General features: G+C 49.0%; 1 protein-coding gene across 2 annotated transcripts; it reads right to left on the reverse strand.

Moving 5' to 3' along the window:
- Window positions 1–2,342: 2,342 nt before the first annotated feature.
- LOC309522269 (uncharacterized protein) lies at window positions 2,343–14,982 on the reverse strand. Of its 2 annotated transcripts, none has more exons than XM_082205493.1 (2): window positions 14,751–14,982; window positions 2,343–4,762 (listed from the first exon to the last, which is right to left on the reverse strand). In XM_082205493.1, exon 2 carries the CDS (start codon window positions 4,266–4,268, stop codon window positions 2,910–2,912), a length of 1,359 nt encoding a protein of 452 aa, XP_082061619.1. In that variant the 5' UTR covers window positions 4,269–4,762; window positions 14,751–14,982; the 3' UTR covers window positions 2,343–2,909. The 2 variants fall into 2 exon arrangements, with proteins under 2 accessions (XP_082061619.1, XP_082061620.1); XM_082205494.1 differs by lacking the exon at window positions 14,751–14,982 and adding an exon at window positions 10,778–10,907.
- Window positions 14,983–23,934: the final 8,952 nt, after the last annotated feature.

Raw genomic sequence — 23,934 nt, forward strand, 5'->3', positions numbered from 1 at the left:
TTATGTTTCAAAGGCAGCCTGTGGCAGAAGGTGGAGGCTGCCGACTGACACCACAGTTAAGTAACACCCGGGTGTCATGTACAGTGTTACCGTTAAGACATTCCAGAGTCCCAATTCACAAACGGGTTAGGGAGTCACTTTGTTTTGACTCGCAAATTCCAGCTCCGAGTTGTGCCACCTTTGCCCATAGGTGGGGGTTGGAGGTGATGCTCTGATATTTCCTTTTCCTTTTTGCTAGCTCTCCTCCTCTGTCTGAGCGTCCTGACACACACAAACTAGAGGCGTGTAACTTTTCCACCCTGCTTCATCCCCAAGAGTGGAAAACGGCCACCTGCTCAATACCTCTCTGTAAGTATTGAGCCTTTGTCTCTCCACTGCCTGTTTGCCTCAAAAATATGGCAATGTCCTTGTAATTTGGTGCCACAAATTCGGGAGCTTGCTCGCCTCCAAAGCTGTCCATACGGAACACTACATGGGCTGCCCCCAACCCCCATCCTGGCTATCCTATTCTGTTCTCTATCTTTTTTATCCCAGGCTGTTCTCTGCTCTATCTTTTTATCCCAGGCTGCCGCTGCCATGGCAACACAGGCCAGGCATTCTGATGGGCTGCTTTCATGGTACACAACACTGGCTGCCAGCCACCCTCAAGCAGTGTGTGTGCAAGCAGAAGGGGCGGGCAGGCAGGGTGTGTGTGCGTAGCCGATGACCTACTTTTAACGGCACTTTCTTCTTGCCCTTGCTAATCGTGGATAATCCTACCCTGACCCAGAGATGTGGCAGAATGAGGAAGCGCGGGGACAGGCTTCAAAGAGATGCAAAAAGCCAGCGGACGGGGGTGTCTGCATAAAGTAGCAGGCTCAACATAGTGGGGGGAACACAACTGCTACTGTTACTCAGACCCTACCTGCTCCTAGTCTGCTAATAGGAATGCCTGCGCTAAGGTGGAAATTATAAACAAATCTTCAGTGGAGGCCAACCCTCAAATTTTTAGAACGGCCATATTAGCATCGCAGGAGTCAAGTCTCTTGAATCCTACAGGCAGCCTGACAAATTTTGCTGTCCCTACAGCTAGTTTACATCTTACACTCATATTGCAGGGACAGCAATAATTGATTTGATTAACCATAATAGCTAAGTGGAGCTTCCATGTTCAGGGGCAGTGCACCTCCGACCAGTTGCTCGAGGGCACCCAGTGAGGTAAGGCTGCTGCTCTAATGCACAATGTGTGACCTTCCCAAAAGCATTTCATTGGCTATTGTGGGAGAGGGGAGGCTGACTTGTGACGGTCCCATGTCTGAGCCCACCAGACTCTTCCTATGCTCCACACGCAGGGTTTTGTATCCAGCTGCAGACACTTTAGTTTCTCATCATTACAAAAAAAAAAAAAGGTAAATGTGTTCTCCTCCTATTGTACCACTTGTAGGAAAACGGAACAAACACTATGAAACTGACAGGCACCTGGCCAGGTTTACACAGCCTGAAGCAGAGGCCAGACCCAACCCTCGACACACCTCAACCTCTCAAATAACCCACACCTGTAATCCTAAACATCCTTGAGGGCAGGGGCAGGGAATATGTGGTCCTCTAGCAGCTCCCCCCATGCCTGACCACACTGGCCGTGTTGGTGGGGGCTGACGAGAGCAACATTCATGGGGCCTGGCTTTCAGCATCTCCGTCCTACACTCACTGGCAGGGAGAAAGCCAGGTGTAGTTTTGTTTCCTCCAAGAGGCGGCAAAATGATTGAAGTCACACAGTGCAAAGCCCTCCCAAATGAGGCTTTGAACTTAGATGTACCTACAAGATTCCTAACATGTGGGCTGAAATAACTGCCCTGACTACCTGTTTCTATGTTAAATGCTGACTTTCACAATTCCACATGGATTGGGGTCACAGCAATTCCCTTATGAACTTCTTTGGGCAGCAGAATCTTTGGAAAGGGCTGAGGAGAAGGGCCCTTTGTGGGAGCAGCAATCTAGGGAAAAGCTTTGGCCTATTCATACTCCCTGCTGGATTTTGAGAAACGAGGTTAAGACTTTCTTACTCTGTCAGGCTTATGAAGAATAAGTTATCAACCTTATGCTGTTCTTATATGCATCTTTTAGGATGGACAGTTCAAATTGACTACTTCAATGGAGGGTGGGGGGCAATTGCTATGGATTTAGGCACCTAGTGGATGTTGGATGGTGACATACCATACAAATATATGTAAAGAAACAAAACACTGAGTCCTTTCCTGTACAACATTTGGCTGCACTGGTTGAAAGATAAGGTACCACTGTCGTACATCCCTTTTATGCTAATCTGTTTCCACTCCCAAGTAATACTCAGCAATTCCTCAGCATTTCTTGAAATTTTCTGCACATTTATTTTAGTATTTAAAATCACAAATATTTCTGTCCAACCAAGCAGTTCCTGACTCAGAAGATGATGCAGTCCCGGGCAAACCACCAGCTGTGCCAACTGAAGCTACCCAGGAGCCTCGGCACCAGCGAAGGGTGGATTAGATGCCAACTTCTCCGTGGATCTCGATGCCCCAAAATCAGCTCAAGTAACAATATCCTTGCAGGGACTGACTGGACAGCCAGCAGAGCTCAGAGACAGGCTCCCTCCACGTGCTGAATCCCTGGCCCAACCAAGCATGGAGACCACCAACTTCCAGGTCTCAGTAGCTCCACAGCCTGCCTTCCCATGAAACCCCTTTCAAGTCCAGCCGGGTCACGATCCCTTCGTGTCTCATGATTGCCCCTCTGCTCGATCCTGTGGCCCTGGGGTCTGAGTGGACGAAGGCCCGCTTCCGCTCCCCAAATCCAAGGCTGATCCTGCCGTGCAGAATTTCTCTCGTATACAAAACCCCACATCAGTTAAAAAAACAAAAGCCCACCATTTTTTACCCACACCCGAGCCTCCTTCAAGTGGCCCGAGGCCCATCGTCATGGCAACCTTCCTCCCACCTGCTGACAAGGTCCTTGGGCACAGAGTTGTCCGAGTGGACGCCGGAGCCGCGGCACAAAAGTCTCTCCAGGGCGCCCCCTGTGGCCGGCTGCTCGTTGAGGAGCAGCGCTTGCCGCACCAAGGCCGACATTTCCTCAGGCCGGTCGCCGGCCCAGTCCAGTGCCGCAGGAGCTTCCTGACAGCAGCCGGCCGGGACAGTGCTAGGACCAGGGAACAGCTCTTGAACGCCGCTACTGTGGGCCCTGCACTTGAGGCGGAGCTTGTGAGGGAGAGCTGCTGTCCGGACATCGGGGTGGACATCCAGTGGCCCCGGATAGGGAACAGGTGAGCCGCCCCAGCTGCGCTCTTCCCCGCTCTCCTCGCTGCTGTAGCCCTCAAAGGGGGATTGGGGCTCCTGAGCCTTCCTCATGTGCTCCACTTGGGGCAGATCCCCCTCCAAATAACCGCTGGGCGTGCTGTAGCTGGGGGGCTTTGTGCAGTACCCTGGGTGGGGGGGCAGCTCCTCCCGCTGGCTGTGGCCTTCCTGCTCCATGCACGGGCTTTTGGGGGCCTTGCCAGCACCGCGTCCTCCTGCCCGCTCCTCCCGCTCCGGAAGCAAAGGCTGGGGGGCTGCCACTGCGGTAAAGCCATTGGCGCTGAAGAGGATGACCCCACGAGGAACCGGGGTCTTGGGCTCCGGGTGGTGCTGCGGGGGAGCCTCGCCGTAGGCTCGGCTGACCGCCTGGGCCTCCCCCAGCGTTTGCGGCATGGGGCTGTCCCGAGACGAGCCGTCCGACATGTCCGAGAGGGAGCCCCGGGACGAATACTTGGCCGCGGACACACTGCCGCTGTCCCGACTCGACTGCTCCGTCTCGGAGGAGTCCTCCGAGTGATGCGCCCGGGACAAAGAGCTGCCAGAGTACATGCTGCCGTCGCTGCTCTCGTAGAAGTGGGCCATGGCGTTGGCGCTGGCGGCGCTCAGCTGCTGGCTCTTCTCCATGAAGGCCGCCGTGCTGATGAGGCCGAAGCGCAGCTTGAGCTGCAGGAGCTCTGTCTTGAGCCGCACGTTCTCCTCGTTCAGCGCCATCACCCTGTTCTCCAAGACCAGGTCGTTGAAACGCCGCTTCTCCCGCGAGCGCTTGGCGGCCTCGTTGTTCTTCCGGCGCTTTTCCCAGTAGCTGGCGTCCTTCTTCTCGTCAGAGATAAATTCCCGCTTCCGTCGGCAGTTGGCACTCGGCTTGCCCTTCAGCGCCCGGGCTCGCTGCATCATGCCATCCTGGTGGAATCCGGGGAAGCTCCCTGCCGAACACAGCGTGGGCGAGTTGAGACTCTCCATGGCGTCGCCGGCGGAGGTCTGGCAATCCCTCGGCACAAACGTTCAAGTGCTCGTTGCCTGCCTGCCCTTTGGACGTTTACCCTCCAATTGCTGAAGCTGGAAAGGGCACTTCTTGCCGAACCCTACGCCCAACGCTGTTGTCAAACTGTACTGCCAGAGGCACTACTTACAATATAGCCTTGAGCTGTCCTCCAGCTGCAACAGTCAAACGGGCTCCGAGTTCCCACCGGTGCAAAGGGAACTGTCCAGCACAAGGAGAGCATCTTCCAGGACACCCAGAGGAGCAGGAATTCTTTCAGCTGGAGGCCCAGGCAATCGAAGACTTTCTGGTCACTCTTTGCTATCCGGAAGATGATTCACTGGAAGACCTGCGGGGCTTTGAATCCAGACACCGGCCAACGGCAAGAGCAGAGATGTTACCGGCTGGCAGGCACAGTGGGAAATGAAGGAATCAGTGGCAACCGCTGCGTCAGGCCCAGAAGGGAGTGAAACGCCTAAGGAGGAAGGACACAAAAGGAGGGTGTTACATCTCTGCCCAGTGCTGTCACACACCTCAGGCTCCATTTACATAATCCAGCAGGTTGAGGCAGCAGTGCCACAGCCCCTGGCAGACAAGGGCCACACCCCACATTCCAGTTCCCTCCAGAAATAGGAGTGCTTGCACACAGTGGGTGGGGTCACACATGCGTGGGGTCACTCCCTTCGGGGAGCCCCCAAACACCCCCTCCCAAAAAGGATTTCATGCACATACATACACAAGTTCTGCTTGCTGATCAACGCACACTGTGTACCATATCCCCACCTACTTGAAGCATGCGACCCAAACCAGTCTTCTACTACATGGGCCCCCGGCAGCACCACACATTGTAACGACTTCTGGACATAGAAGGGGCGCATGGCACATATAAAAGGCACACGCCAAGCTAAGGAAGGGGAGCTGAATGCACACTATTTGCAGCACAAAGTGTGTGGGGGGGGCTTAAAGCAAGGAAATGGTTGCAACCTGGATTTAGGGTATAGTTAAAGCCATGGTTTCCCCAGTAGTGATGTATGGAAGTGAGAGCTGGACCATAAAGAAGGCTGATTGCCGAAGAATTGATGCTTTTGAATTATGGTGCTGGAGGAGACTCTTGAGAGTCCCATGGACTGCAAGAAGATCAAACCTCTCCATTCTGAAGGAAATCAGCCCTGAGTGCTCACTGGAAGGACAGATCCTCAAGCTGAGGCTCCAAGACTTTGGCCACCTCATGAGAAGAGAAGACTCCCTGGAAAAGACCCTGATGCTGGGAAAGATGGAGGGCACAAGCAGAAGGGGACGACAGAGGACGAGATGGTTGGACAGTGTTCTCGAAGCTACCAACATGAGTTTGACCAAATTGTGGGAGGCAGTGGAAGACAGGAGTGCCTGGCATGCTCTGGTCCAGGGGGTCACAAAGAGGCGGACACGACTAAACAACTAAACGACAACAACTAGGGGATGTATTCCATTTACTCCAATGCCGACCCCAAACATGTCCATGCACAGCTGCCTGTTATTTTGCAAACCTTGAGAAGAGCTTTCTCTTTCCCCTCTCACAGGAAAACTAATCCCATTTCTCTCTCTCTCGCACAGCCTCATCCAGGCTCTGGCTGTAGGGCTTACGGTGTTTGTGTGTGTGATGAACGGTGCCAGGCTGAGAAGATGATCTGCGAAACCTATGGATCCGAGGCAAGCAGTCGCCTGGCCCGTTCTGACTACCGAGGAATCAGGCCACCAGGCAAAGGAGGTTGTATAAGGAAAAGCGATGCTGCCACTCCTCCTGGACACCATGACACATACAGAGGAATGCTCCAGCTCCCCTCCCCTGAGAAAGCCAGGGCCATGTGTACGTAGTGGCACGCTCCCCCATGGCGGTGGCGCTCCCCCCCTTCCCTTCTTTCCCTTCGCATGTGATCTACGCGCATCAGGCACAAGCGGCAGGAATATAGGTCAGTAAACACTGAATATTTATCAAGCCAAGCAGTCAAAACAGGTCTGATGATTATGGATTGCACAACAGCTCCAGAAAGAGAGCACAGGCACAGCGCCAACAACCTACTGGCCTAGAAACTGTTTCTGCACAAAGAAACAATAGGGGCAGGGAGGCAGGGGGAGATATTACGTGGAGCTGCAGCAGGAGGAGGCTGCAAACAACTAGGGCATTGTCCAGGGCAGCCTTCAATGTGACTGGCATGTTGCTGTGCCATTTGCCCACAGCTGGGGCTGGGGAGAATATCCCACCAGGGCACACACCCCAGACGTGGTTTGCTCATTTGGCTGCTGCTGTGGGCTTCTTTAATGAAGCACAACTTTTTTTTCTGACACGAATAATTTTTTATAGAGGAAGCAATGGGAGCACCATCGCTAAGGCAGGGCGCTGTGTAAACATTCTTCTTTTTCTTTTAAGGAAAAAGCTTTATTTGTTTCATATGAACAGACTGGAAGGAACTAGAATTCACTGGCCAAACCGGGGGGGGGGGGGGAGAGAAACATTAAGTGGGTGTGTTTCATATTTCATAAAAGCAATTTGTGCTAAAAAGAGTATTTTTTTAAAAAAAGCAGATCTCTATTATTCTCCCCCTCCCTTCAAAAATAAAAATGGAAAATATGACACAATCCAAAGCCGCAAGATCCCTTGACGATCAGATATGAAACTCTGCTATGCAGCTCGTCACCAAATCTTACCACCCCAACTGCAGACAAAATGAGTGTCAGTGTGCCTTGTTGCTAATGGTACTGCAGGCACTATATACCTGCCAATTAAAATGTGGTGGGGTTTTTTTGGAGGGGTTATTAGGTTGTTGTTTGTATTTTGATTATATTTTGTGGTTTTATATTTTGATTTTATTTGGTGAACCGCCCTGAGACCTCCAGGTATAGGGTGGTATATATTATTATTATTATTATTATTATTATTATTATTATTATTATTATTATTATTAAACCCCTGCCTGGAACACAGGAAGGCCATTGCAAGACAGTGCAGACAACGGTCTGACTTTGTATAAAGCAGCTTCCTATGCAACTATATAAATCAGGACATGTTCACTTAAATGATGGGAGTTTGGAGCCAGGGTTTTCAGATGTTAGTTTGCCTGTTTCCATCCCAGCTGGTTGGCGCAATAACTGTACCTGGGTGCCTGAGCTTGCTTTCCCCCTCCTCCCTCCCCATCCCTTTTTCCTTGTGTGTCGTGTCTTTTGGAATATAAACCTGAGGCCAGGGGCTGTCTTGCTACTGATTGTAGTTAAGTCACTCTAGGGGCCTTTTCAGCTGAAAGAACTGGGCAAAAATGCTTTAAACAAACCAACAAACACTATCCAGCTGAAAGGATGCGAATGCTAATGTGCAGCTGGTAGAGTATGGGACTCTTAATCTCAGGGTTATGGGTTCGAACCTCACGTTGTGCAAAAGGATTCCTGCAGGGGGTTCGACTGGATGACCCTTGGGTCCCATTCCAACTCTACATTTCTGTTTTGTGCTGAAATCTGTTGAGCTTCCTGCACTCCTTTCTTCACCCTAGTTGTTCCTGGGCCACATCTTCTCCTTCAACTCTTTCCTTGACCCATGCATTTATTTCTCATTCTGGGTCAAGTCAAGAAAATAATTTTCCAGCTAAACAGCCCCAACCCCACACCCTGACCCGCCTATGGGCTCCAGCCTCATGTCTTGGTGGCACGTGGAGCTGCCAGCAGGATGGGCTGGGTGTGTGCAACCAGGATGCAGCGAGCTGGGGCATGAACAGAGGCATGACCTACTTCCCAGTCTGCGTCACCTCCCTGGGGCAGCGAGGCTTACAGCCTGCAAAGGAGGTCATATCCCAGGATGGATACACAGCCAGAGCCCTTGACTTATGGCGAGATGTGCTGGAATACTTCTGGAGTAAAACCAAATAAAACTTAAATGCAGATTCATTTGACACGGATAAAAAGTAGAAGATCAGAAACAAACAAGCAAATTAACTCGAAAGTGCATCTGAGCATGGGCAGTGCTTTGCCACTCACAAATAGCCAAAGTCATGTCACACGTATCTGAGGCTAGAGAGAGATGGCTTCCAGCTTAATAAAGGTTGCAACCTTCAGATAAGAGGTTGAGCCTTAAGGAACTGAGATGGTCCAGCTCAGAGGGAAAGGGGGTGCTTGCAATGAAAAATATTCTGGATCAAAACAGGAGAAGTAAAGGGCTCTTGTTTCTCCTCTACTAGACGACAAAAAGCACAACGTGAAGAGCAGGAGCGGTAATCAATGCAGACACACAACTAAGCAAGTTTGCACACCACTTAGAACGCAGCCTCCCAAATTCAGTGTTACAGGATTCAATTTCAGTGAAAGTGTGGATAAGATTTACAGAATGCTACGTTGCCAAATTTAAGGGAAGGGGATGCCAAATCTTAGTGATCCACAGGAGCTGAGGCCTTTCAGAATATACGGTATGACTGTCTCACTGTCTTTCCTGGATGCGTCCTAGTTTTTCACAAGTTTCCTGGGACACATGTTAAACTAGCCAGCCTGCAGTTTGCCAGAACCCCCATCCCTTTTTTTTTTTTAAATGCTATTGCATTGGTCTCTTTCCAATCCTAAAATGTGGAGGCTGATATTACGGACAAGCTACCTATTTTTGGTGGAAGAGCAGCAATTTCATATTTGGGTTCCTGGGAAACTCTCAGATGGATGCCATCCGGGCCCGGTGATTTACTCGTTGTTCATGCCAATTAAGGCCTAGAATTAATTACTTAATGGCCTTTTGCCACCACTTTATGCCTTCCTGAGAAGGCTGGTTCAGAAGCAATTATCTGCCCTTCATCTTCCACAGGGAAGCTTATCCTCAGTTAGAAGATACGAAGAGGGGGAATTGCAAGCAGAGGGAATGGGAAGCTGCTCTGACAGCTGCTGTGTCAGCCACCAACTTCCTCACTGCCCTGCCTTTAAGAGCAGCACAACACAACACAAATTCAGCAGCTTCGGTTTTCCTACATCATCTCCATAAAACAGGACAAGCCGGGGCAGGAGCAACATTCCCCATTCTTGTCTTCAGTCATAGATTTCCCGAGTAACTTTGGACTGCCCGTGGCAGATAACCCTTCCCAAGTCTTCTTCCTTAGGTGACTGATATGGTTTGCTCTGCAGGTTCCTCCCTTTGCTTAGCCCTGTGACTAGCAGCTTCCAAAATGAGATCCCCTCCTCTCTGCTCCCTCCCTGCAGGGCTTCCCACAACCGCTTAATGATGTAACATTACATGACAGTGTCTGCTTTCCAAGCAGGAATGTTCTGTTCCTCTCCGGGTTGGAGATGAGCCACTGTAATTCTTCTTCCTCCTCCCCTTTCCCTTCCTCATCACTAGGCAATATTCTGCATAATCAAATCTCTAAACACACACGCTAGGATTGCCACTCCACACACACACCCCACCGAGGCATTATGTAAGCAGCACGGCAGGCAGAAATTTAGCAGGCATACCTTAAAATACAGTGATGGGGGGAAATGTACCTGTTGATGTTTTGCCCATCTGGCAGTGTGTTAAACGCACAGAGACAAAGGCGGCAATCACACAATATGGGGCTGCGGGGACGGTGCAGTGGGGTGGGGGAGATGACGATGTTGTAAAGCAGAAAACCTCACTATTTAACATCAACAAGGGGGGGTCAGGAAAAGATCAAGCTACAGGTTTCACTTTTGGCCAGTGAAGGGAGAGCTCTGGGGTCTTAGCTAGCCTGATACATAGAAATAAAGCAGGTGGAAAAACAGGCTAAAGATTTTTAAAAAGTGAAAGTCTTTGCACAAAAGTTGCTGAGATTTTTTTTTTGGCCAAAGTTGTTGATCTCAACAACAACAAAAAGACATGGGCTGCCATGTGTCCAGATTTTCATGGACATTTCAGCGATTTTCGCCCCCCAGATGCTGAATACTGGCTATGTCCAGGAAATTGCAGAAGTATGGCAACCCTAGTGGCACTCCTAGGCCAAGATTAACTTCCACCCCAGACACCGAACGGATCAAGTACTGAGCATGGCCTGGGGAGCATGGATTCAAACTGCCCTCCAGGCGTTGAGTGGCCTTCATCAGATCATGGTGAGTTAAAACAGGACACACACACACACACACACATCACTTTGGGCCTCTGAGAGGTGCAATGCAAATATGATTAACAAATAAAGGTAGTGGTTAGGGCTAAGTAGGTCAAGACACGCTTTGAGGTTCCCTACAGCGGAACCCCAAGGGGGAAGAGACCGTCACAAGAGGTGGCTTGCTCAACAGCAGGTGCACAAGCCGCTCCTGGCAGCAACCAGGCCTTGCCCAACTGGGGCCCTCCTGAAGTGATGGGCCACAACTGCCACCAGCTCCAGCCTGTGCAGGAGATGGTGTGGGTTGCCCAATAAGCAGGGGGCAAATAAAGGCAGCCTGGACAAGCTTCTGAGCTTTTTAAAATGAGTTTTGCTCTGTAAACATTAGCAGGCAAAGCTCTGTCCACACCAGGTGGTGATTTATCACTTACTGGTGTCTAGAGCTCAAGCTGCTGCTAGACGTACAGAAGCAGGGGCCGGTGAAACAGCAACTCTTCCTACGGGCAACCTCAGGAGCCCAGCTCTGCTCTGCGGCTGACTGACTGGCCACCAACCTCTCCGATTTCACAACTGACTTTGCCACCCCCCCTCCCTCCGGACGCCTCCCCCTTGCTGCTCTGTTTGGCCTGCTGAGCCTCCTCATGGGTGCAGAAAGGCTTTCTAAAGCAAAGATTGCTCAACTCTGGGGCGAGGCTTTGCATGTGGCAGCAAGCAAGCCATTCCGTGCTACACAACAGCACGTACGTACTCTCTCTCTCTCTTGCTTAGACTTTGTCCAGAGTTTCCATTGCTAAGGAACATACTGATCTCCTCCCAGGAGCCTAAGCTCTTGGCCACGACTGGGGTTACAAGTTTTGCATAGCTGTTGAAATGACTCAGGATGCCTGTAATTGCGTTTGGCTCTGGAAACCAACCGATGCCTTGATGTTTAGGGCACGGGGGGGGGGGCAGCACAGGGTGTGGTAAAGGAGGATGGGAGCAGGAATGCTTTGCTCCGAGTCTGAGTTCTGGGAGGGGAGTGCTGACTAGTGGTCAGAGACGGGAAACAAGAGACTGAAGAAGTCTGTTCAGTGCTCAGTGTGTTGCAGGGAGATGGGTAAATCTAGCGGTTTGACAGCCCAAACACCTCTCCAATTCCTTTGTCAATCCCTCAAAGCACAAGAAAGGAAGCAAGTACAGTGGTACCTCAGGTTAAGTACAGTGGTGCCTCGCAAGACGAATGCCTCGCAAGACGGAAAACCCGCTAGACGAAAGAGTTTTCCGTTTTGGAGGTGCTTCGCAAAACGAATCTCCTATGGGCTTGCTTCGCAAGACGACAATGTCTTGCGAGTTCCTGCTGGTCCCCCCCCCCCTTTTCTAAGCCGCTAAGCCGCTTATCAGCTGATCCGATCAGCAGATAAGCCGCTAAAAGCCGCTAATAGCGCTAATCCGCTAATCCTTCAATGGGCTTGCTTCGCAAGACGAAAAAACCCCTGGACGAAGAGAATCACAGAACGGATTCTTTTCGTCTTGCGAGGCACCACTGTACTTAATTCGTTCCAGAGGTCTGTTCTTAACCTGAAACTATTCTTAACCAGTTTTGCTAATGGTGCCTCCCGCTGCCGCCGCGTTGCCAGAGCACGATTTCTGTTCTCATCCTGAAGCAAAGTTCTTAACCCGAGGTACTATTTCTGGGTTAGCGGAGTCTGTAACCTGAAGCGCATGTAACCCGAGGTACCACTGTATATCCTGCAAATGGAACATACACAACTGATGCTGTTTGCACTGTGACTCCACCCAGAGAACTGAAGGTTCCCCTCAGCAGCCCTGAGCGCTTCTTACCAACTCTGACTAGCCAGCCAACTCCACCCAGGTGATGTGATCAAGGTTTCACTTGACCTGGATTAGAGAGCCCTCAGCAGGATAGTGGCAGGCGCAGGTTGCCAAGACCTTGGTCAAATCCTACTCACAGAATGATCTCAGGCCAGATGCACACTCGGCTTACCTTACAATGTGGTTGTGGTGGGGGTGTCCTGAGCGCTTCGGAGGAGGGACACCACAAATATTGCCATGCTCAAAATTATTGCATTGCTGGGAACTGAATTAGATGATCCACTGGGTCCCTCCCAACTCTACAATTCTGTGTTTCTATGAAATGAGGATGGCTATGGCCTTTTTATAAACTTTCAGTGCATGCTTTAAAAGAAAGGAGGGGGTGATAAGCGACAGCAGTGAAGGTTAGCATGGATCTAGGTGGTAGCTATTAATTAGGATGGGGTAAATAGGCTGATTTTGTCACAGATGCCTATCCACAAACTCCCATCTCAAACCCTTAAATATATTTATCCAATTGTATTTGTGAATGCACATGAACACACATCTGCAGGCGGTGTGTTTATCTTTGTGTGGGAAGAGGATTGCGAGTGCATTCTTAATAGTAATTTGCTGTACTTTAAGATCAGCTGACCCTCTCAGCCTGGCAGAGAAAAGATCACAATCAGAGAAATACTGTCCATTACACAATCAGTGTTTCTAATGCAACGTGTGAGCTTTTGAGTTACACACAACTCTTCCTGTGACTGGATAGTTAAGAAAGTGTTTTAAAAGGAAATAATACTTGTGGAGAAGATGAACAGAAACATATTCTTCCCTCTTTTTGAAAGGAAGGAAAATCACCATCTAGACTAAGCAACATGTTGTGTAACTCAAAAGCTGATATGCTGCCTTTTGAAGACTATTTAGTCCTAAATAAGAGTCTAAGCTAGGCAAGATGTACAGCAGGGATGGAAATTCAGTGTCCCTCCAGGATGTTAGAGGTTTACTTGAGTTACATACTTTCAACAATCCTCTAGGATCAGTGGCGTAGCGTGGGGGGTGCAGGGGGGGCCGGCCGCACCAGGCGCAACATCTGGGGTTAGGGCAAATCCACGGGTTAGGGGGCGCAAATTACTTGCCTTGCCCCAGGTGCTGACAACCCACGCTACGCCACTGTCTAGGATATAGAATTCCCCCAGTGCAGAATCTAGATTTACCTTGATGCAGAAATTTAATTTTAGCAGAGTATACTGTACATAGACGACAAAGAAGAGCCCTGTGTGGTTTTCTCTCTTTAACTAAAATCCCTGGAGTCCACCTTTGTATTTTTAAGTTCAGAAAGCAAGAGAGAATGCTCAATATCACCTTGCAGTTAAGCCATAAGTGATCTGTGTTGGGAGATAAGGAGCACACTTCTAGATCACCTAGTTCCTTATTCTTGGCAAGCAAGGACAAGCTGCTGTCCCATCATTTGGCCAGGGGGTGGGTCAACCAACCTTCTTTCTGCCCAACCCCTGCAGAACAGAGGGTGCAAGGTTTTATTTGTGTGGGTACAGAGTTGTGCAAGTGGCAAGTTTAAATACTGGAGGGGGGGGGGGTTCGGGAGAGAAATTGACTGTGCTGCCTTAACCAGTCGCCAGATTACACACTTCCTTACCCACATTCCTGTGGTCAGGTAGAGGACTTCATTTGGAGAGAGAAAGAGAGCGCGCCAGCTTGTTTGGAAGTGACTCTCTTCAGCTAGACACGCCTTAACCAGCTTCTTCCCTCCCACTTTCACGCGGGTGCCATGCATTGCTCTGTGCTTCCTCAACAGTGTGGCACAGCGACCCTGCACATGCTCAGAGGCACTCCGCTATATTCTGAGGCGGGAAGCTCAGCTGCAAACAAACCCGTGCAAGTTTAACCCGTGTGCATCAGAATGCCCAAATTATTTTACTGGAACAGCAGCAACAAGCAAAAACACACTACGACGTCTTCCCGGCTCTGGTGATAAACCGATCTTCTCCCGAAAGCAAGCTTTCCCCAGTCTCATTTCTTTCATGTCAAAGGGTTTTTGGCTGCCTCGCACAGACACACAAAACCCTCACGCCCTTCCCCCCCAAAAAAAAAAGTAGGTCAGGTTGGGCAGGAGTGGAGGCCCACTCGCAGGCTTGCTAGTGTTGTTCCGCGCGCGAGCCGGGGCGCGCGTGTGCGCGCAGACCAGCCGGGGGAGTTGCGCGCAAGCGGATCTTCCCCGCGCCGCCCCCCGCCGCCGCGCGCGGCTCCACTTCACACCAAGAACGCGAGTGGCTGTGCAGGAGAACTTCTCCGGCTGCATTGTGCGTCTCCGCGAGCTTTTGCTTTGCTTTGCTTTGAGCAGGGAGCGGGCGGGCTGCTGGGCGCATACGCACAAAAACGCAGCCCCCAAAACAAAGCTGCACATGCTCGCTGCACGCAAGACACCGTTCCCACAAACAAAGCGCGCACGCACATGCACCCGCCGCGACTCTCTCTCTCTCTCTGCCCGGCGAGCAGAGACCTAGGAGCCGCCGCCGCCCTGGCCGGGGGAGGGGCGGGAGCTCCGCGCCCCGGATCCCGCAATCCCAGACGCGCCCCGAGCCCCGGTACCTCTTTGGGAAGAAGCGGCCGCGTCCAGGGATCCGTCGCGCTCCTCTCGCCCCGCCAAGCGCCTGCCTCCTCGCCCAGCGCCGCCGCCGCCGCCCTCCTTCCTTCGCCCGGCGAATGTGTGTTAGTAGGTCAGCCGGTTGCATAAGCGCTGCTCTGAGCGCCTCCTCCGTCACGCTCCCGGAGTCGCCGCACAAAACAAAACGGGGGAAGGGAAGGCAGGGAGGAAGGGAAGAAGCGGGGCGGGGGCAGCCAGCGAGCGAGCGAGCGAGGGAGGCTGGGCCGGAGCCCGACGAGCAGAGCCACGCGGGAGGCGCCGCGGCGGGGGGCGGAAGGGCCGGACGGAGCCCGCCCGCGGGCGGCCCTCGCGGAAGATGCGCGGCCTCCCCTCGCCGCCCCGCCGGGTGGCCGAAGGCGGGCGCAACCCCATCGGCGCGCGTGCGAGCGAGCGAAAGGGCCGCCTTGCTCCGAGGATTTTCCCATGCAAAACCGCCCTGGCTCTGGGGTTGTTTTTTTTTGGGGGGGGGACGAATCCCTATTTGTGTGCGAAGAGCTCTGTAATTCTTCGGTGCAGAGAGAGGTGCACTCTGCGTATGCCCTTGGGCCGCCTTCTTTATTCATTCTATTTTTTCTACCATCTTTCAGCAGCACAAGGAGGTATACACGATCCTCTTCTTCTGTTTCATCCTGACAACAACTCTCGAGGAGTAGATTAGGCCTAAGATCGGACACCACGTGGGATTTGAACCCGAGTCCCCTGAGTTCAGTGCTCCAGCTCCTATGCCGTCCTGGCTTTCCTCACAAATAGAGGAAAGATCCGAATGAATGCAACCAAACACTGGTAAGGGCTTATTAGCAAGCCTACCCAGTGGCAGTGAAGGCAGCAAAGAAGGCATACTTTGCTGTCTCCATTGCATCCTCATTATGTTGTCCAGCAGAGCTTTTCCGGGTTGTAGGGGCCTTTTAGAGGCTGACCCAAAGCAGGTGGTAGAACCGACAGTAGTTCGCTGTGACTTGTTTGCAAAATATTTTGAGGATAAAATTGCTTGCATCCACCAAGACCTTGACTCTACCGTGGACGCTCGGGTTGCGAATGTGATCCATGCGGGAGGCACGTTTGCAACCCGCAGCACCATGTCTGTACACGCGCGGGTTGCAGTTCAGTGCTTCTGTGCCTGCGTGACCGCCGAAACCCGGAAGTAGCCAGTCCATAACCCGAAAAAACGCAACCTGAAGCGTCTGTAACCCGAGGTATGACTGTACTGATGATGAATCTCATGGGGTGTGCAGAGCACAGTCTAGTCCTGTTCCGTTGGCTGAGTTTCAGTTGGTAAGGCTTGAGGATTTGGGCAAGGTGCTCAGATCAGTCAGGGAGATTGCTTGCACCCTGGACCCTTGCCCTTCTTGGCTGGTAAAAACCAGCAGGGAGGGAGCCGCTGGTTGGGCCAGGGAGCTGATCAATGCCTCTTTATGAGAGGGGGTGGTCCCTGCCTGTTGAAGGAGGCAGTGGTAAAACCACTCCTTAAGAAACCATCCACGGATTCAGAAAACCTAACTTAACTACCGGCCAATTGCTAATCACCCTTTCCTGGGCAAGGTTCTGGAGCGAGTGGTTGCAGACCAGATCCACATGCTTTTGGGAGAAACTGATTTTCTGGATCCATTTCAGTTGGGGTTTAGGCCTGGTTTTGACACAGAAACTGCTCTGATCGCCCTTTATGATGACCTCTGGCAAGAAAGAGACATGGGAAACGTGTCCCTGATTAATTCTTCTCGACCTCTCAGCGGCTTTCAATACCATCAACCATGGTATCCTTCTGGAGCAATCCTGAACTAGAGGTGGGTGGCACCGCTTTGTGGTGGTTCCCGTCCTACTTGGATGGTTGTTCCCAGGGGGTGTTGCTTGGGGAATGCTTTTCAGTCTCATGGAACCTTCAGTGGGGGGTTCGGCAGGGCTCATTCCTTTCCCCCACATTGTTTAACATTTACATGAAACCACTGAGTGCGGTTATCCGGAGGTTCTGAATACATTGTCAGCAGTATTCTGATGACAGCTCTATTTCTTATTTACATCTGCAAGAGCTCCTCCCTTACGTCACCTGCCATTGTTAGCATAGGTTTGATGTCTGCTGTGCTACACCTCAGCTGCTGGGAATAAACTACAGGTTGGCTGTGTCTCTGGAGGAGTCCTCATTCTTCCCCTGGGTGCCTTCTACCTGCTCAGGGGACAAGAGATCTCCACAGTTTTGGAAACGTTCTCACTGAAAATGTGTACACACACATGCACAAATAACACACACACATGTATATGAATTGACCATGAAACTCTGTATGTCTACAGTTTCGTAGAGATGGGAGTTCCTTGAGCGTGCGCTTTATTAGATAACAATATTTAGCCAACCTTCGCTCTAGATCCAAGGGCATGTGCACACTTGAGGTTAGGCTGAGAGATTGTGACTAGGCCAGTCCTAATCCAGCACTCTGACCACTAAGACACACTGGTTTTGAATCTGCGCCTCTTCATTCTTTGTCAAACACTGAACTGGGTTGATACTCTTAACATGGAATCACTGCCGTGGCTAACCAGTCATACTTCCCATGGTTGTTGTTAAAGATTTCAGAGATAATGTCTGTGAAATAGTTGGAAAACTTGTAGGGAAAGTGACTAGCATAGTAATACAAGAACCCTGGTATCTCTCCATTAATTCACTAAATGTTATTACTTCTTCACCCAGGGAAGAAGAGGTAAGTCCCAGCACCTCTCCTTTCATTCACTGACCATTGCACCTTCCCCTTTCCTTCTATAAACTGGCATTTCTCCTGTTTTGATGTGAATAACCAATCCTGAATTACTGTTGGAGGTAGTATTCCTTATTGCATAGGACCACCATTTCAGACTGGTCCCTAACCTTGGACATATTTAATCGCAAAAACCAGAGATAGAAAGTGGGAAGAGTTATAAGTGCATTTGTTGTGGTGACGCTTTCATAGCTCATCTTAAAAGCCAGTGTCCACCACACTTTATATGATTAAGAGAAACATCTTCAAGTGGGACAACACAGATTCTGAATGGCTGTTGGGGGGACAGGGGCAGATTTAGCCCCTTCCTAATGTTCCCAGGAACACTCCTTCACCTTCACCTGCATAAGTGAATGGATGCCATTTACTCACATAAGAAGAAAAATAAAGAGTGGTACTTAATAATAATAATGATTTATTATTTATACCCTGCCCATCTGGCTGGGTTTCCCCAGCCACTCTGGGAGGCTCCCAACAGAACGTTAAAAACACAATAAAACATCAAACATTAAAAAACTTCCCTAAACAGGGTTGCCTTCAAATGTCTTCTAAAAGTCAGATAGTTGTTTATTTCCTTGACATCTGATGGGAGGGTGTTCCACAGGGCGGGTGCCACCACCAAGAAGGCCCTCTGCCTGGTTCATTGTAACCTCACTTTTTGCAGTGAATGAACCCCCAAAAGGCCCTCGGAGCTGGACATCAGACTGAACAATGGGGGTGGAGACGCTCCTTCAGGTATACTTCAGGTCAAATCTGTGGTTGGAGCAAAACCTGTCCCTGACGCTGATACAAAGGGGGCTGGGTTTGAAGACACTCGAACTCAGGACGCAAGGGAGAAATGTGCTAAGAGGAAGGCACGCTTGCCAAATCCACACCATGATCAACTCCCACCCGGGAACCAATGTCCCCACTGTGGAAGGACATGTGGGTCCTGAATTGGCCTCCACAGTCACTTACGGATTCATTGTTAAAACCTTGTTTATGGAAGACAATCTTACTCGGCTACAAGTGAAGAAAGAAGAAGAAAAAGAAGCTATTTCTACCTGGTGCAGAAACGCCAAGTGGAATTCAACGTTGTGCTTTTCAGACTGTTCCATCAGGACAAGCATGTCAGCTTACCAGATGGAACAATCCCTCCTCTTCTCCTCTTACACCGCCCGCCCCCCAGCCAATTGCCGGGGGCTTGCAGGGGGAGAGGAAGAAGCCCAGTTGCGCAGGCAGAAGGCATTGCATCAGTGAGTAGTTGCAGAATACACCCACAGAACAGCCCTAGTTGGGAGGGGCCCTTTTTTGTTGCCAATCTGCCATCTTTACCCAAGATAATAACTACAATATTTTGGTCACCCTACTGCCCAACTAGTGGATCTATGAGAGAGAGTGCTGTGTGGAATATGGTTGTGTGAGAAGGAGGAGGATGGTAATGATGATGATTAGTTGAATTTATATACAGTGGTACCTCGAGTTAAGTACTTAATTCGTTCTAGAGATCCGTTCTTAACCTGAAACTGTTCTTAACCTGAAGCACCACTTTAGCTAATGGGGCCTCCTGCTGCCGCCACACGATTTCTGTTCTCATCCTGAAGCAAAGTTCTTAACCCGAGGTAATATACTTTGGGTTAGTGGAGTCTGTAACCTGAGGTGTATGTAACCTGAAGCGTATGTAACCCGAGGTACCACTGTACTGCCCTATATCCAGAGGTCTCAGGGCGGTTCACAGAATAAAATCAAAATATAAAACCACAAAATACATGATCAAAATAAAAACAATACCCTCCTCCCAAATAACCCACCACATTTTAAATGGCATGTATCATATAGTGCTTGCAGCATCATTAACACAAGGCACACTGACATTTGGTGACTTATGAAAAGTCTTTAAAAACTATTATTATTAGCAGAGCGCTATTTTATTGTGCCTTTGAATCAAAGGAGTGCTCATGTAGTTCTTTTTTTTGCTGGGTGGGGGATTGGGTGAGCGCTAGCAAGTATAATTCCCAGCACATCCATGTCCTTCCATTACGTAACTTTTTTATTTTATTTTAAATTTAGTAATAATAATTATTATTATTTATAATAATAATATTATTTACTTTCTTGGGCTCCATGATCACTGCAGATGGTGACAGCAGTCACGAAATTAAAAGACTCCTGCTTCTTGGGAGAAAAGCAATGACAAACCTAGACAGCATCTTAAAAAGTAGAGACATCACCTTGCCGACAAAGGTCCGTATAGTTAAAGCCATGGTTTTCTCAGTAGTGATGTATGGAAGTGAGAGCTGGACCATAAAGAAGGCTAATCGCCGAAGAATTGATGCTTTTGCATTATGGTGCTGGAGGAGACTCTTGAGAGTCCCATGGACTGCAAGAAGATCAAACCTATCCATTCTTAAGGAAATCAGCCCTAAGTGCTCACTGGAAGGACAGATCGTGAAGCTGAGGCTCCAATACTTTGGCCACCTCATGAGAAGAGAAGACTCCCTGGAAAAGACCCTGATGTTGGGAAAGATGGAGGGCACAAGGAGAAAGGGACGACAGAGGATGAGATGGTTGGATGGTGTTCTTGAAGCTACCAGCATGAGTTTGATCAATCTGCAGGAGGCAGTGGAGGACAGAAGTGCCTGGCGTGCTCTGGTCCAGGGGGTCACAAAGAGGCGGACACGACTAAACAACTAAACGACAACAACTAGGGGATGTATTCCATTTACTCCAATGCCGACCCCAAACATGTCCATGCACAGCTGCCTGTTATTTCGCAAACCTTGAGAAGAGCTTTCTCTTTCCCCTCTCACAGGAAAACAAATCCCATTTCTCTCTCTCTCGCACAACCTCATCCAGGTTTTGGCTGTAGGGCTTACGGTGTTTGTGTGTGTGATGAACGGTGCCAGGCTGAGAATATGATCTGCGAAAGAGTCGTACACAACTAAACGACTAAACAACAACAACAACAAATTATTTATAAATAAATTTAAACATAATTTTAATATAAATATAAAGAAAGAGCTGGAATGGAAGCGATGTATACCAGCAAACCAGCAAAACTAAATATTAGTATGCTAATGTCTACAGTGGTACCTCGGTTTTCAAATATCTCGTTAGTCAAACATTTTGGTTTTTGAATGCCAAAAACCCGGAGGTAGCCGCTTTGGTTTTCAAAAGCTGAAAACCCAGAAGTAACTGCTTCAGTTTTCGAACGCTTTTCGGAAGTCAGGCGTGCCACGTGGCTTCCATATTGAGTTTTCCATAAGTAAATGCTTCCAGAAATGCATGCTTCGGTTTTTGAACGTTTAGGAAGTCAAACGGTCTTCCGGGAGGGACGCGGGTGGTGCTGTGGGTTAAACCACAGAGCCTAGGACTTGCCGATCAGAAGGTCGGTGGTTCGAATCCCCGCAACGGAGTGAGCTCCCATTGCTCGGTCCCTGCTCCTGCCCACCTAGCAGTTCGAAAGCACGCAGTGCAAGTAGATAAATAGGTACCGCTCTGGCAGGAAGGTAAATGGCGTTTCCGTGCGCTGCTCTGGTTCGCCAGAAGCGGCTTAGTCATGCTGGCCACGACCCGGAAGCTGTATGCCGGCTCCCTCGGCCACTAAAGCGAGATGAGCGATGCAACCCCAGAGTTGGTTACGACTGGACCTAATGGTCAGGGGTCCCTTTACCTTTACCTTTACTAGGCTTGTGTAGGGTGGCAGCTTTAAATGTATTAAACACTGTAAATAAAGGTTCATTGTAAATAAAGCACCCATGAAATTGTGCTTAATCATAAAATGTCCACCAGGCACTTTTGCAGCTGGAAAAATAAATGCAACGAGCCCTGCCAGGGAGATTAGTCCCATCCCAACAAGCAGGAAAACAAATGCCGCCCTAGCCAATTAGAGCAAAATGGCTGCTATAATTTTCAAAGAAATAGAAGGGAAATGAAGAGATCCTACTCTCTTCTTCATTGGTCAGCACAAGTAAATGGCAGGCCAATAGGTTTGGGTGCCTGAGCTAGAAAATCCACACGGTGCCTCCGAAAATGCAATCATGAATGAAATATTTGACCACTGCCTTCTTTTTGGCACCTTCCAATCTGCAGTCACAGCCTGCCTAAATAATGGATCAGGCCCTGGAGGAAAATGAAGCAGGAAGTCCCTTCCTTGCTTGTCAATCAGACTAATGCCTTTGTATTCAGTGGCAGGAAAGAGCTCTGAGGGCCTAGGCAGGCTTAACTTCTGACTGATCAGCTGAGCAGAACACTGCTTGCTCATTTCATCTGTATAATTTTGTTAGTAAATAGGCTGAAGAATTTATTTTCTTTCTTTTTTATTAGAAAATTTTATTAACAAACAAACAAACAAACACATAGACATGAAACAAAATTCATATTACCCTACCACCCTAAATTACAGACATTAAAACATCCTTGTGACTTCCCTCCACCGTCCCTCACCCTCCTATATATTATAATATTTCACATTACAATTTTTATCTAAATTTATATTTCTTAACCCTTTTAACTTTCTATTTATTTATTTTTTTAACAAGCTTTACAAACATTAATCCAAACATATCAACATGTTAGTTTTTGAGCAGTACTTGGACATGTAATCCTCAAACCATTTCCATTGTATTTTTATTTTCTGGTTTGATTGGTACCTTATTACTGCAGTTAATCTTGCCAATTCTATAAATTCAGTTAGTTTATTTATCCAGTCAACCTTTGTGGGTATATATTTCCCTTTCCAGTTTTGTGCAAGGAGTAGCCTTGCTGCGGCTGTCACGTATAAGAATAACAATTTCCTATCTTTACCTATTATACTCAGTAAAGATGCCTCTGGTTTTCCCTCTAAATTAATTCTGAGCATCTTTTTTATTTCCTCGTGAATTTTTTAACTTTCGCAAACCCCACCATGAATGTATCAATGTACCCTCTGCCTCCTCACACTTCCAGCACTTCCTTTCTCTTTAAATGGAAGCTGAAAATTCAAGGAAGAGTCCAGGAACATCTCAGATTTGGGATCCCAAACCAAGCGTTCATGGGCAGCACAGAGCCCTTGCACATGCCACTTGACGCCTGCAAAGGCCTCCCTTGCCACTAGTAATTTGGGGAAATAAATAGGGGTTTGTGGGGTTTCTTGTAATGAAGTCTCCCTATCCGCCATCACTCTTCAGCTATTACATACAGCAGGCTAGCAAACCACAAATCATAGAATCTTAGAGTTGGGACCACAAGGGTCATTTAGTCCAACCCCCTGCAATGCGGGAATCTCAACTGAAGCATCCCTAACAGATGGCCATCCAACCTCTGCTTGAAAACCTCCACGGAAGGAGAGTCCACCACCTTCCAAGGGAGACCGTTACACTGTCAAACAGCACTTATGTCTTTTTTTGAAATTTTATTGATTATTTTCACATAACAAATTATTTCAGCAATTATATTCCCCCCCCCCCCCTGATGGAAGCAGGGAGCTGGAGGAAGAGGGTTTGTTGAGAAAGGGTTGAAATCGAAGCAGATCTTAGGCACAGAAAGGGATGTCAGACTTTCCAAGTGTCCCTTTTTTCCAGGGACGTCCCTGATTTAGAGAATTCTAATCCGTTTCTGATTTGATCCCAGAATGTCCCACTTTTCCTTAGGATGTCCCTATTTTCATTGGAGAAATGTTGGAAGGTATGGAGTTATCCCACCACTGAGCCATCTGAAGGCAATCTTGTATACAGAAGTTTTTTAAAAAATATTTAATGTTTTATTATATTTTTATATATGTTGGAAGCTGCCCAGAGTGGCTGGGGCAACCCGGTAAGATGTGTATAAATAGTAAAATGTTCACTATGGAATGGGACGTCCCTATTTTCAGCAGAGAAATGTTGGAGGGTAGGGGATGTACACCATAGAATGAGATTTCTTTTTTTGGTGAAGGGGAGGAAAGGAAGACAGGACAAGGACAAGCCAAACTGAGATGGAAATTTGTTTGTACAGTGCCATCAGTGTGCATGGTATATTGCGGAGTACAGGAGGGCAGTTCCTTGCCCTGAGGAACTTACAATCTAAATTTTCCACAGGGGAAGCGGGGGGGGGGGCATTTAAAGCAGCAAAGCTATATGCAGTTGTTTTATTTGCAAAGTGCTTCATTACAGGGTGCGTTACAGAAGGGCATGGGAATGAGTGGGTTGTGTGTCAAAAGGGCTTCATTCAAAAAGTGGGGCTTGAGGTTCACATACGGGTTTGAAACAAACAGGGAAATATTGGGCTGCAGGCTTCTGATCTTTACAGAACCAGGAACTGCCACATTCCCCAACATTATAAAGAAAAGATCTGTGAAGCAGTCAATGTTTGCTGACTCCTGTGCCCTCTGCTGGAAATTCTCATGGCAGCACCCTTTCTGTAAACTAGTCAGCAACTAGTTTGGTAAAGG

This window comes from Podarcis vaucheri (assembly GCF_965113315.1).
Source record: "Podarcis vaucheri genome assembly, chromosome: 17".
Classification (NCBI taxonomy): Eukaryota; Metazoa; Chordata; class Lepidosauria; order Squamata; family Lacertidae; genus Podarcis; species Podarcis vaucheri.